The following is a 13,442-nucleotide window of genomic DNA, read 5'->3' as shown; positions in this document are numbered from 1 at the left end:
CCAGCTGCTGTTGAGGTACTAACCAGCTGCTGTTGAGGTACTAACCAGCTGTTGAGGTACTAACCAGCTGCTGTTGAGGTACTAACCAGCTGTTGAGGTACTAACCAGCTGCTGTTGAGGTACTAATCAGCTGTTGAGGTACTAACCAGCTGCTGTTGAGGTACTAACCAGCTGTTGAGGTACTAACCAGCTGCTGTTGAGGTACTAACCAGCTGCTGTTGATGTACTAACCAGCTGCTGTTGAGGTACTAACCAGCTGCTGTTGAGGTACTAACCAGCTGCTGTTGAGGTACTAACCAGCTGTTGTTGAGGTACTAACCAGCTGCTGTTGAGGTACTAACCAGCTGCTGTTGAGGTACTAACCAGCTGCTGTTGAGGTACTAACCAGCTGTTGTTGAGGTACTAACAGGCTGCTGTTGAGGTACTAACAGGCTGCTGATGAGGTACTAACCAGCTGTTGTGATACTAACCAGCTGCTGTTGAGGTACTGACCAGCTGCTGATGAGGTACTAACCAGCTGCTGTTGAGGTACTAACCAGCTGCTGTTGAGGTACTAACCAGCTGCTGTTGAGGTACTAACCAGCTGCTGTTGAGGTACTAACCAGCTGCTGTTGAGGTACTAACCAGCTGCTGTTGTGTGAAGGACAGCTTCCTCTTCAGGAGAGCTACCTCACTGCACTGTGGAGTCACATCAACATGACTCTCACTCTGTTCTTGTCCTCCTCTGTTCTGTCCTTCTCTCTTTTCTTCTGTCTCTGTCAGACAGGAAGTAGCAGGAGGTGATCCCAGGGCAGAGAGCAGGTCGTAGGCCTGACCTGGAGGAGACAGAAGACAGGAAGGTACACGGTCTGAGAACGGTATCTAGGAAGTTTCTTGTTATCGTTACAATGCCAAGCAAAGGACTAGCTAATTTATTAGTCTGAGGAAAATATGTTAGAACGGTTACATCTAGAACGGTTATATCTAGAATGGTTACATCTAGAATGGTTACATCTAGAATGGTTATATCTAGAATGGTTATATCTAGAACGGTTACATCTAGAACGGTTATATCTAGAACGGTTACATCTAGAACGGTTACATCTAGAATGGTTACATCTAGAATGGTTACATCTAGAATGGTTATATCTAGAATGGTTACGTCTAGAATGGATACGTCTAGAATGGTTATATCTAGAATGGTTATATCTAGAATGGTTATATCTAGAATGGTTACATCTAGAATGGTTACATCTAGAATGGTTACATTTAGAATGGTTACATCTAGAATGGTTACATCTAGAATGGTTACGTCTAGAATGGTTATATCTAGAATGGTTACGTCTAGAATGGTTATGTCTAAATGGTTCCATCTAGAATTGTTCCGTCTAGAATGGTTCCGTCTAGAATGGTTACATGTAGAATGGTTACATCTAGAATGGTTACGTCTAGAATGGTTATGTCTAGAATGGTTACATCTAGAATGGTTATGTCTAGAATGGTTACATCTAGAATGGTTATGTCTAGAATGGTTACATCTAGAATGGTTACATCTAGAATGGTTACGTCTAGAATGGTTATGTCTAGAATGGTTACATCTAGAATGGTTATGTCTAGAATGGTTACGTCTAGAATGGTTAAGTCTAGAATGGTTACATCTAGAATGGTTACATCTAGAATGGTTACATCTAGAACGGTTACATCTAGAACGGTTACATCTAGAACGGTTATATCTAGAACGGTTACATCTAGAACGGTTACATCTAGAATGGTTACATCTAGAATGGTTCCGTCTAGAATGGTTCCGTCTAGAATGGTTCCATCTAGAATGGTTATATCTAGAATGGTTATATCTATTTTTTTATTTCACCTTTATTTAACCAGGTAGGCAAGTTGAGAACAAACATACAGTCAATAATACAGTAGAATAATAAGTATTTTTACAATGTGAGAAAATGAGGTGAGATAAGGGAGGTAAAGGCAAAAAAAGGCCATGGTGGCGAAGTAAATACAATATAGCAAGTAAAACACTGGAATGGTAGATTTGCAATGGAAGAATGAGCAAAATAAATAAATACAGTAGGGAAAGAGGTAGTTGTTTGGGATAAATTATAGGTGGGCTATGTACAGGTGCAGTAATCTGTGAGCTGCTCTGACAGCTGGTGCTTAAAGCTAGTGAGGGAGATAAGTGTTTCCAGTTTCAGAGATTTTTGTAGTTCGTTCCAGTCATTGGCAGCAGAGAACTGGAAGGAGAGGCGGCCAAAGGAAGAATGTATATACAGTGGGGAGAACAAGTATTTGATACACTGCCGGTTTTTCAGGTTTTCCTACTTACAAAGCATGTAGAGGTCTGTAATTTTTCTCCCCACTGTATATATATCTAGAATGGTTAGAATGCCAGGTCTGAATCATCTGTTTGTGTGAGTGATGATGACGATACATAAATACATCTCAGTGGTCAGTAGTAGTGCAGTACATATGAAACAGGGTACTATTTGGGATGTAGCGTAGTGACTGATTGTGTACCCAGGAAGCTGGGGTTGAGGTGTAGGGAGCGTGTGCCAGCCCAGTGCTGATCCACCAGGTTCAGGAGTCCTCTCAGGGAGGAGGAGAGCTCTGCCACCCCAGGCTGAGGTGATGGAGTCCTGGGTACAGAGAGGTAGTCACTAAACCCTCGTCTGGAGCTCTGGAAAAATACAATGATAAAGAAAGGCTTTATCATTCGAGTGAAAACAGAAGTTTGTCCCAAAAAAATGGTGTCATGATATCCTTGTTTCTATAACAATAAGATCAGGTAAATGTTTCTAACACTGTAATCTCACCTCACTTAAAAAGTGCTCTTTCTACATTATATTTAGTCTCTTAGACCTCGACCGAGCACTTGGCCCAAAAATGTCTGTGTGCTCTGCTGTGTTGTGAGAGACAGTGCATTGAGATTAGCCCCAACAGTGTCTGTGTGCTCTGCTGTGTTGTGAGAGGCAGTGCATTGAGACAGTGTTCCCACTCCTCTCACATTACTGATGCTCCTCCCAAATGGCACCCTATTCCATTAAAAGTGCATTAACCCCATAGGACCCTGATCAAAAGTAGTGCACACTATATAGGGAATAGGGTGGCAATTTGGACTCAACCCTAATGCTCCTAACCCAACCCTCCTTCCAGAACCCTTTAAGTAACAGAACCACTTTCTCAGTAATGCCAAGTCCAATTTCCCTGCCAATCACACAGTAACCCACCAAATATTTTCACAGATAATTACTCTTCTTGGTTATGAACAGATAAGAGAGATCTCAAAGCCAGTGTTGTCTTACCCCCCACCCCCCCCACAAAAAACCCCGCTCATCCCTCAATGAAATGACCCCCCCCCCCCCCCCAAGGCAGTAAGACTTCATAGCGTTTGTGGGAGATTACTCCCCAGAGGAGGTTGGCTTGGGATGTGATAAATACTGTGAAACACATAGGCTTTCCAGTCGGGCCAGAGAACACAGCCTCCTGCCATTAGCATTAAGGTGTGTAAAACCTCATGCAACATCAAAGGTGCCATGGAATGTCTCTGTATCATGGAATCATGGAATGTCTCTGTATCATGGAATCATGGAATGTCTCTGTGTCATGGAATCATGGAATGACTCTATGTCATGGAATCATTGGGTCGTTGCTATTCTAGTGGTATTGATGCTATTCTACGTTTCTGATGCCACTTCTGTATTCACACTGTAGGCTGCTTATGATGTGTGTGTTAATATATAAATAAATATCAGTCATTTTTGTAGTTTTATTTATTTAACCTTTTATTTAACCAGGAAGAGCTCATTTTAGATTTGCAATCTCTTTTTTTTCTTCTTTCCAAGAGCGTTCTGGGTTAAGTTGGCAGCCGTGTTTTGTATTCGCTATAAATTGTTCGGGTTTGGAACATGTGTTGACTAACTTAGTCCTGTTGTCTCCGGACTGAAGCATGTACGTGTTGACCTGTATAGCGTTACTGGAGGTGGATCTGGTGCCTGTCTGCAGGTCTGACCCTGGGGGAGGTGTAAAGACTGGAGTAGAGACCGGGCAGTCTGCCCAGTGTAGTCTGCCCAGTGTAGTCTACCTGACCAGAGGGAGAGTAGAGACAGGACCCGGCAGTCTGCCCAGTGTAGTCTACCGGACCAGGGGGAGTAAGAGCAGCCAGACAGCCCTGCTCCATGCTCTGTCTCTGGGGAGATCCTCCATGTTGTATCCTGGAGGCCTGCTGAAGCCTGGGGCTCTGGTGATCCAGCAGCCTGTCCACAGAGACACTCCGTGGGGCTGGACTCTGGCACCGACTGGCCCCTTCAGGGAACCGCCGGAGGACAGTGGAGTCGTCTAATCGGTGAGTGGCTACATACAGGTCTGGAGTAGGGAGGAGACAACAACACACCCATCTCTTAGAGAAGTAGCCTGGTCTGTAGAGGAGATACAGACTGGAGAGGGGAGGAGACAACACACCCATCTCTTAGAGAAGTAGCCTGGTCTGTAGAGGAGATACAGACTGGAGAGGGGAGGAGACAACACACCCATCTCTTAGAGAAGTAGCCTGGTCTGTAGAGGAGACAACACACCCATCTCTTAGAGAAGTAGCCTGGTCTGTAGAGGAGATACAGACTGGTGAGGGGAGGAGACAACACACCCATCTCTTAGAGAAGTAGCCTGGTCTGTAGAGGAGATACAGACTGGTGAGGGGAGGAGACAACACACCCATCTCTTAGAGAAGTAGCCTGGTCTTTAGAGGAGATACAGACTGGAGAGGGGAGGAGACAACACACCCATCTCTTAGAGAAGTAGCCTGGTCTGTAGAGGAGACAACACACCCATCTCTTAGAGAAGTAGCCTGGTCTGTAGAGGAGATACAGACTGGTGAGGGGAGGAGACAACACACCCATCTCTTAGAGAAGTAGCCTGGTCTGTAGAGGAGATACAGACTGGTGAGGGGAGGAGACAACACACCCATCTCTTAGAGAAGTAGCCTGGTCTTTAGAGGAGATACAGACTGGAGAGGGGAGGAGACAACACACCCATCTCTTAGAGAAGTAGCCTGGTCTGTAGAGGAGATACAGACTGGTGAGGGGAGGAGACAACACACCCATCTCTTAGAGAAGTAGCCTGGTCTGTAGAGGAGATACAGACTGGAGAGGGGAGGAGACAACAACACACCCATCTCTTAGAGAAGTAGCCTGGTCTGTAGAGGAGATACAGACTGGAGAGGGGAGGAGACAACACACCCATCTCTTAGAGAAGTAGCCTGGTTTGTAGAGGAGATACAGACTGGTGAGGGGAGGAGACAACACACCCATCTCTTAGAGAAGTAGCCTGGTCTGTAGAGGAGATACAGACTGGAGAGGGGAGGAGACAACACACCCATCTCTTAGAGAAGTAGCCTGGTTTGTAGAGGAGATACAGATTGGTGAGGGGAGGAGACAACACACCCATCTCTTAGAGAAGTAGCCTGGTCTGTAGAGGAGATACAGACTGGAGAGGGGAGGAGACAACAACACACCCATCTCTTAGAGAAGTAGCCTGGTTTGTAGAGGAGATACAGACTGGAGAGGGGAGGAGACAACACACCCATCTCTTAGAGAAGTAGCCTGGTCTGTAGAGGAGATACAGACTGGAGAGGGGAGGAGACAACAACACACCCATCTCTTAGAGAAGTAGCCTGGTCTGTAGAGGAGATACAGACTGGTGTTCTAAATGTCACTGTGTTCCCTAGATAGTGCACTACACACCTTTGTCCAGAACTCATAGGGAATGAAGACAGTACAGGGTGCCATTTGGGACATACACAATGACTAGGAGACCACTACGACCATTGACCCTGGTCTGTACAGTTCTCTAACGTGGGTATTTAGTTTCCTTGGACAAGTCTGCCCTCTAGTGGCTAAAATGAAACATGAGCATCAATTAGGTAATGAGCTTTTACAAGGAAAATGACATCACCAGATAGGAACCATTACCACTACCACTACCACTACTACTACTACTTCTGGTACTACTACTACTACTACTACTGTTACTACTACTACTACTGTTACTAATACTACACTACTACTACTGCTACTACTACTGCTACTACTACTACTAAGACTACTACTACTATACTACTACTACAACTGCTACTAGACTACTACTACTACCACTACTATACTACTACTACTACTACTAATACTAATACTACTACTACTACTACTACTACTACTACTACTACTACTACTACTACTACTTTACTACTACTACTGCTACTCCTACTACTGCTAAGACTACTACTGCTAAGACTACTACTACTACTACTATAGTACTACTAGTACCACTACTAGACTACTACTACTACTACTACTACTAATACTAATACTAATACTACTACTACTACTACTACTACTACTACTACTACTACTACTACTATACTACTACTACTATACTACTACTACTATTACTATACTACTACTACTAACACTACTACTACTACTACTACTACTACTACTACTGCTACTACTACTACTACTGCTACTACTATACTACTACTACTACTACTATACTACTACGACGACGACGACTACTACTACTATTAGTACTATACTACTACTACTACTACTACTACTACCACTGCTACTATTAAGACTACTACTGTTCGTACTATACTACTGCTACTACTACGATTATACTACTACTACTGCTGTTACTACTACACTACTACTACTACTATGACTACTTCTACTTGTACTACTACTACTACCACTACTACCACTACTACTACTACTATTGGTACTACTACTACTACTACTACTACTACTACTACTACTACTACTATTGGTACTACTACTATTATTACTACTACTACTACTACTACTACTACTACTACTATTGGTACTACTACTACTACTACTACTACTAAGACTACTACTACTACTATTGGTACTACTACTACACTACTACTACTACTACTACTAAGACTACTACTACTACTATTGGTACTACTACTACACTACTACTACTACTACTAAGACTACTGCTATTGGTACCACTACTACTACTACTACACTACTACCACTACTACCACACTACCACTGCTACTACTATTGATACTACTACCACTACTACCACTACTACTACTACTACCACTACTACTACCACTACTACTAAGACTACTACTACCACTTCTACTAAGACTACTACTACCACTACTACTAATACTACTACTACCACTACTACTAATACTACTACTACCACTTCTACTAAGACTACTACTACCACTACTACTAATACTACTACTACACAGTGATATCATCTGATAGTAATGGTCCACTTTCCAGACACTGGCTGTGATTTGGTTATCACCATATACTGGTAATTACTGTATGATACTGTATTATACTTAGAGTAATATTACACGTAACTGTACTCTATATTACTGTTGGTAATTGATATGGTCTCTAACCTGAGGGGAGCCTCAGCAGTCTGCTGGTCCGGGACTCCAAGTCTGTATCTCTGGGAGGTGGAGCCAGGGGCTGGAGTACTGGAGTCAAGCTGGAGGAGAGGGAGGGCCAATGGGCATGGCTGCACTCAGGGGCCCAGGCTTTCGGGGCCTGTACTGGGTCTTGTGGCTCTGGGTCTGTCCCCAATGGAGGGGTCCATGGTGCCTGTCCCCTGCCCAGTTGGGCATCATACGGCTGGAGGTTGGGCTGGAGGTTGGGCTGGAGGTTGGGCTGGAGGTTAGGCTGGAGGTTAGGCTGGAGGTTGAGCTGAAGGTTGGGCTGGAGGTTAGGCTGGAGGTTGGGCTGGAGGTTGGGCTGGAGGTTGGGCTGGAGGTTAGGCTGGAGGTTGGGCTGGAGGTTCTGCGGGTCAGGTGTTAACACATCAGAGGTGGTGTTGTCACTGGAACAGTCCTGAGCGAAGGTCACCCGGCCTCGGTCTCTGGAGTGGGTTGGAGAGCGGCCGGAGCGCAGAGAGGAGCGAGGGGGAGAGGGCAGAGAGGAGCGAGGGGGAGAGGGTAGGGGCTGGAAATCTGAACCACAGTTATGAGCAGTGTTAGATGTAGAAAAGTTGTTATGTTTCTCTATATTAGTTGGTTGGGCTGTTCTTTAATCATTAGTCCTCAACCCAAAAAAAACTTTCTACAACCTACTGAATGTCTTTGGAACACAGATGAAATGTTGATCTGAAATGGCAATCCAAACTCTACATGTAGACCCATGTCCTTAACCTCTTCCTGTAGGCCCTTACCCTCTTCCTGTAGGTCCTTATCCTCTCCCTGTAGGCCCTTACCCTCTCCCTGTAGGTCCTTACCCTCTTCCTGTAGGTCCTTACCCTCTCCCTGTAGGTCCATGTCCTTACCCTCTCCCTGTAGGTCCATGTCCTTACCCTCTCCCTGTAGGTCCTTACCCTCTCCCTGTAGGTCCTTACCCTCTCCCTGTAGGTCCATGTCTTTACCCTCTCCCTGTAGGTCCTTACCCTCTCCCTGTAGGTCCTTCCCCTCTCCCTGTAGGTCCTTACCCTCTCCCTGTAGGTCCTTCCCCTCTCCCTGTAGGTCCTTCCCCTATCCCTGTTGGTCCCTCTCCCTGTAGGTCCTTACCCTCTCCTTGTAGGTCCATGTCCTTACCCTCTCCCTGTAGGTCCATGTCTTTACCCTCTCCCTGTAGGTCCTTACCCTCTCCCTGTAGGTCCTTACCCTCTCCCTGTAGGTCCTTACCCTCTCCCTGTAGGTCCTTACCCTCTTCCTGTAGGTCCTTACCCTCTCCCTGTAGGTCCTTACCCTCTCCCTGTAGGTCCTTACCCTCTCCCTGTAGGTCCTTACCCTCTCCCTGTAGGCCCTTACCCTCTCCCTGTAGGCCCTTACCCTCTCCCTGTAGGTCCATGTCCTTACCCTCTCCCTGTAGGTCCTTGTCCTTACCCTCTCCCTATAGGTCCTTACCCTCTCCCTGTAGGTCCTTACCCTCTCCCTGTAGGTCCTTAACCTCTCCCTGTAGGTCCTTCCCCTCTCCCTGTAGGTCCTTACCCTCTCCCTGTAGGTCCTTACCCTCTCCCTGTAGGTCCATGTCCTTACCCTCTCCCTGTAGGTCCTTACCCTCTCCCTGTAGGTCCATGTCTTTACCCTCTCCCTGTAGGTCCTTCCCCTCTCCCTGTAGGTCCTCACCCTCTCGCTGTAGGTCCTTACCCTCTCCCTGTAGGCCCTTACCCTCTTCCTGTAGGTCCTTATCCTCTCCCTGTAGGCCCTTACCCTCTCCCTGTAGGTCCTTACCCTCTCCCTGTAGGTCCTTACCCTCTTCCTGTAGGTCCTTACCCTCTCCCTGTAGGTCCATGTCCTTACCCTCTCCCTGTAGGTCCTTACCCTCTCCCTGTAGGTCCTTACCCTCTCCCTGTAGGTCCATGTCTTTACCCTCTCCCTGTAGGTCCTTACCCTCTCCCTGTAGGTCCTTACCCTCTCCCTGTAGGTCCTTCCCCTCTCCCTGTAGGTCCTTCCCCTCTCCCTGTAGGTCCCTCTCCCTGTAGGTCCTTCCCCTCTCCCTGTAGGTCCTTACCCTCTCCCTGTAGGTCCTTACCCTCTCCCTGTAGGTCCATGTCCTTACCCTCTCCCTGTAGGTCCTTACCCTCTCCCTGTAGGTCCATGTCTTTACCCTCTCCCTGTAGGTTCTTACCCTCTCCCTGTAGGTCCTTACCCTCTCCCTGTAGGTCCTTACCCTCTTCCTGTAGGTCCTTACCCTCTCCCTGTAGGTCCTTACCCTCTCCCTGTAGGTCCTTGTCCTTACCCTCTCCCTGTAGGTCCATGTCCTTACCCTCTCCCTGTAGGTCCTTACCCTCTCCCTGTAGGTCCTTACCCTCTCCCTGTAGTTCCTTACCCTCTTCCTGTAGGTCCTTACCCTCTCCCTGTAGGTCCTTACCCTCACCCTGTAGGTCCTTCCCCTCTCCCTGTAGGTCCATGTCCTTACCCTCTCCCTGTAGGCCCTTACCCTCTCCCTGTAGGTCCTTACCCTCTCCCTGTAGGTCCTTACCCTCTCCCTGTAGGTCCGTACCCTCTCCCTGTAGGTTCTTACCCTCTCCCTGTAGGTCCTTACCCTCTCCCTGTAGGTCGTTACCCTCTTCCTGTGGGTCATTACCCTCTTCCTGTAGGTCCTTACCCTCTCCCTGTAGGTCCTTACCCTCTTCCTGTAGGCCCTTACCCTCTTCATGTAGGCCCTTACCCTCTTCATGTAGGCCCTTACCCTCTTCCTGTAGGCCCTTACCCTCTCCCTGTAGGCCCTTACCCTCTTCCTGTAGGTCCTCACCCTCTCGCTGTAGGTCCTTACCCTCTCCCTGTAGGCCCTTACCCTCTTCCTGTAGGTCCTTATCCTCTCCCTGTAGGCCCTTACCCTCTCCCTGTAGGTCCTTACCCTCTTCCTGTAGGTCCTTACCCTCTCCCTGTAGGTCCATGTCCTTACCCTCTCCCTGTAGGTCCTTACCCTCTCCCTGTAGGTCCTTACCCTCTCCCTGTAGGTCCTTACCCTCTCCCTGTAGGTCCATGTCTTTACCCTCTCCCTGTAGGTCCTTACCCTCTCCCTGTAGGTCCTTCCCCTCTCCCTGTAGGTCCTTACCCTCTCCCTGTAGGTCCTTCCCCTCTCCCTGTAGGTCCTTCCCCTCTCCCTGTAGGTCCCTCTCCCTGTAGGTCCTTCCCCTCTCCCTGTAGGTCCTTACCCTCTCCCTGTAGGTCCTTACCCTCTCCCTGTAGGTCCATGTCCTTACCCTCTCCCTGTAGGTCCTTACCCTCTCCCTGTAGGTCCATGTCTTTACCCTCTCCCTGTAGGTTCTTACCCTCTCCCTGTAGGTCCTTACCCTCTCCCTGTAGGTCCTTACCCTCTTCCTGTAGGTCCTTACCCTCTCCCTGTAGGTCCTTACCCTCTCCCTGTAGGTCCTTGTCCTTACCCTCTCCCTGTAGGTCCATGTCCTTACCCTCTCCCTGTAGGTCCTTACCCTCTCCCTGTAGGTCCTTACCCTCTCCCTGTAGTTCCTTACCCTCTTCCTGTAGGTCCTTACCCTCTCCCTGTAGGTCCTTACCCTCACCCTGTAGGTCCTTCCCCTCTCCCTGTAGGTCCATGTCCTTACCCTCTCCCTGTAGGCCCTTACCCTCTCCCTGTAGGTCCTTACCCTCTCCCTGTAGGTCCTTACCCTCTCCCTGTAGGTCCGTACCCTCTCCCTGTAGGTTCTTACCCTCTCCCTGTAGGTCCTTACCCTCTCCCTGTAGGTCGTTACCCTCTTCCTGTGGGTCATTACCCTCTTCCTGTAGGTCCTTACCCTCTCCCTGTAGGTCCTTACCCTCTTCCTGTAGGCCCTTACCCTCTTCATGTAGGCCCTTACCCTCTTCATGTAGGCCCTTACCCTCTTCCTGTAGGCCCTTACCCTCTCCCTGTAGGCCCTTACCCTCTTCCTGTAGGCCCTTACCCTCGTCCTGTAGGCCCTTACCCTCTTCCTGTAGGTCCTTACCCTCTCCCTGTAGGTCCTTACCCTCTCCCTGTAGGTCCATGTCCTTACCCTCTCCCTGTAGGCCCTTGCCCTCTCCCTGTAGGTCCTTACCCTCTTCCTGTAGGTCCATGTCCTTACCCTCTCCCTGTAGGTCCTTACCCTCTCCCTGTAGGTCCTTACCCTCTCCCTGTAGGTCCTTACCCTCTCCCTGTAGGTCCATGTCTTTACCCTCTCCCTGTAGGTCCTTCCCCTCTCCCTGTAGGTCCTTACCCTCTCCCTGTAGGTCCTTACCCTCTCCCTGTAGCTCCTTACCCTCTCCCTGTAGGTCCTTCCCTTCTCCCTGTAGGTCCTTACCCTCTCCCTGTAGGTCCATGTCTTTACCCTCTCCCTGTAGGTCCTTACCCTCTCCCTGTAGGTCCTTAACCTCTCCCTGTAGGTCCTTAACCTCTCCCTGTAGGTCCTTACCCTCTCCCTGTAGGTCCTTCCCCTCTCCCTGTAGGTCCTTCCCCTCTCCCTGTAGGTCCTTACTCTCTTCCTGTAGGCCCATGTCCTTACCCTCTCCCTGTAGGTCCTTCCCCTCTCCCTGTAGGTCCTTACCCTCTCCCTGTAGGTCCTTGTCCTTACCCTCTCCCTGTAGGTCCATGTCCTTACCCTCTCCCTGTAGGTCCTTACCCTCTCCCTGTAGGTCCTTACCCTCTCCCTGTAGTTCCTTACCCTCTTCCTGTAGGTCCTTACCCTCTCCCTGTAGGTCCTTACCCTCACCCTGTAGGTCCTTCCCCTCTCCCTGTAGGTCCATGTCCTTACCCTCTCCCTGTAGGCCCTTACCCTCTCCCTGTAGGTCCTTACCCTCTCCCTGTAGGTCCTTACCCTCTCCCTGTAGGTCCGTACCCTCTCCCTGTAGGTTCTTACCCTCTCCCTGTAGGTCCTTACCCTCTCCCTGTAGGTCGTTACCCTCTTCCTGTGGGTCATTACCCTCTTCCTGTAGGTCCTTACCCTCTCCCTGTAGGTCCTTACCCTCTTCCTGTAGGCCCTTACCCTCTTCATGTAGGCCCTTACCCTCTTCATGTAGGCCCTTACCCTCTCCCTGTAGGCCCTTACCCTCTTCCTGTAGGCCCTTACCCTCGTCCTGTAGGCCCTTACCCTCTTCCTGTAGGTCCTTACCCTCTCCCTGTAGGTCCTTACCCTCTCCCTGTAGGTCCATGTCCTTACCCTCTCCCTGTAGGCCCTTGCCCTCTCCCTGTAGGTCCTTACCCTCTTCCTGTAGGTCCATGTCCTTACCCTCTCCCTGTAGGTCCTTACCCTCTCCCTGTAGGTCCTTACCCTCTCCCTGTAGGTCCGTACCCTCTCCCTGTAGGTCCAGGTCCTTACCCTCTCCCTGTAGGTCCATGTCCTTACCCTCTTCCTATAGGTCCTTACCCACTTCCTGTAGGTCCTTACCCTCTTCCTGTAGGTCCTTACCCTCTTCCACACGGTAGACCCTTACCCTCTCCCTGTAGGTCCTGACCCTCTCCCTGTAGGCCCATGTCCTTACCCTCTCCCCATAGGTCCTTACCCTCTCCCTGTAGGTCCATGTCCTTACCCTCTTCCTGTAGGTCCTTACACTCTTCCTGTAGGTCCTTACCCTCTTCCTGTATGTCCTTACCCTCTCCCTGTAGGTCCTTACCCTCTCCTTGTAGGTCCTTACCCTCTCCCTGTAGGTCCTTACCCTCTCCCCGTGGGTCCTTACCCTCTCCCTGTAGGTCCTTACCCTCTCCCTGTAAGTCCTTACCCTCTTCCTGTAGGTCCTTACCCTCTCCCTGTAGGTCCTTACCCTCTCCCTGTAGGCCCATGTCCTTACCCTCTCCCAGTAGGTCCTTACCCTCTCCCTGTAGGCCCATGTCCTTACCCTCTCCCTGAAGGTCATTACCCTCTCCCTGTAGGTCCTTACCCTCTCCTTGTAGGTCCTTACCCTGTCCCTGTAGGTCCTTACCCTCTCCCTGTAGGTCCTTGTCCTTACCCTCTTCCTGTAGGTCCTTACA

At 49.1% G+C, this 13,442-nt stretch overlaps 1 protein-coding gene across 1 annotated transcript in view; it reads right to left on the bottom strand.

Moving 5' to 3' along the window:
- LOC109886362 (leucine-rich repeat-containing protein 36-like) overlaps positions 1–13,442 on the bottom strand; it is a 29,618-nt gene that overhangs the window by 2,105 nt on the left and 14,071 nt on the right. The window contains exons 2-5 of the mRNA XM_031820908.1: positions 7,430–8,065; positions 4,070–4,350; positions 2,506–2,665; positions 625–815 (exon numbers count right to left, since the gene is read on the bottom strand). Of these exons, the coding sequence (XP_031676768.1) occupies positions 625–815; positions 2,506–2,665; positions 4,070–4,350; positions 7,430–8,065 (1,268 nt within the window). The remainder of the gene's footprint in view (positions 1–624; positions 816–2,505; positions 2,666–4,069; positions 4,351–7,429; positions 8,066–13,442) is intronic.

Source organism: Oncorhynchus kisutch, unplaced genomic scaffold (assembly GCF_002021735.2).
Source record: "Oncorhynchus kisutch isolate 150728-3 unplaced genomic scaffold, Okis_V2 scaffold3736, whole genome shotgun sequence".
NCBI lineage: Eukaryota > Metazoa > Chordata > Actinopteri > Salmoniformes > Salmonidae > Oncorhynchus > Oncorhynchus kisutch.
Note: the sequence above shows the minus strand (reverse complement) of the source record. Positions and strands in the feature narration are given on the sequence as shown.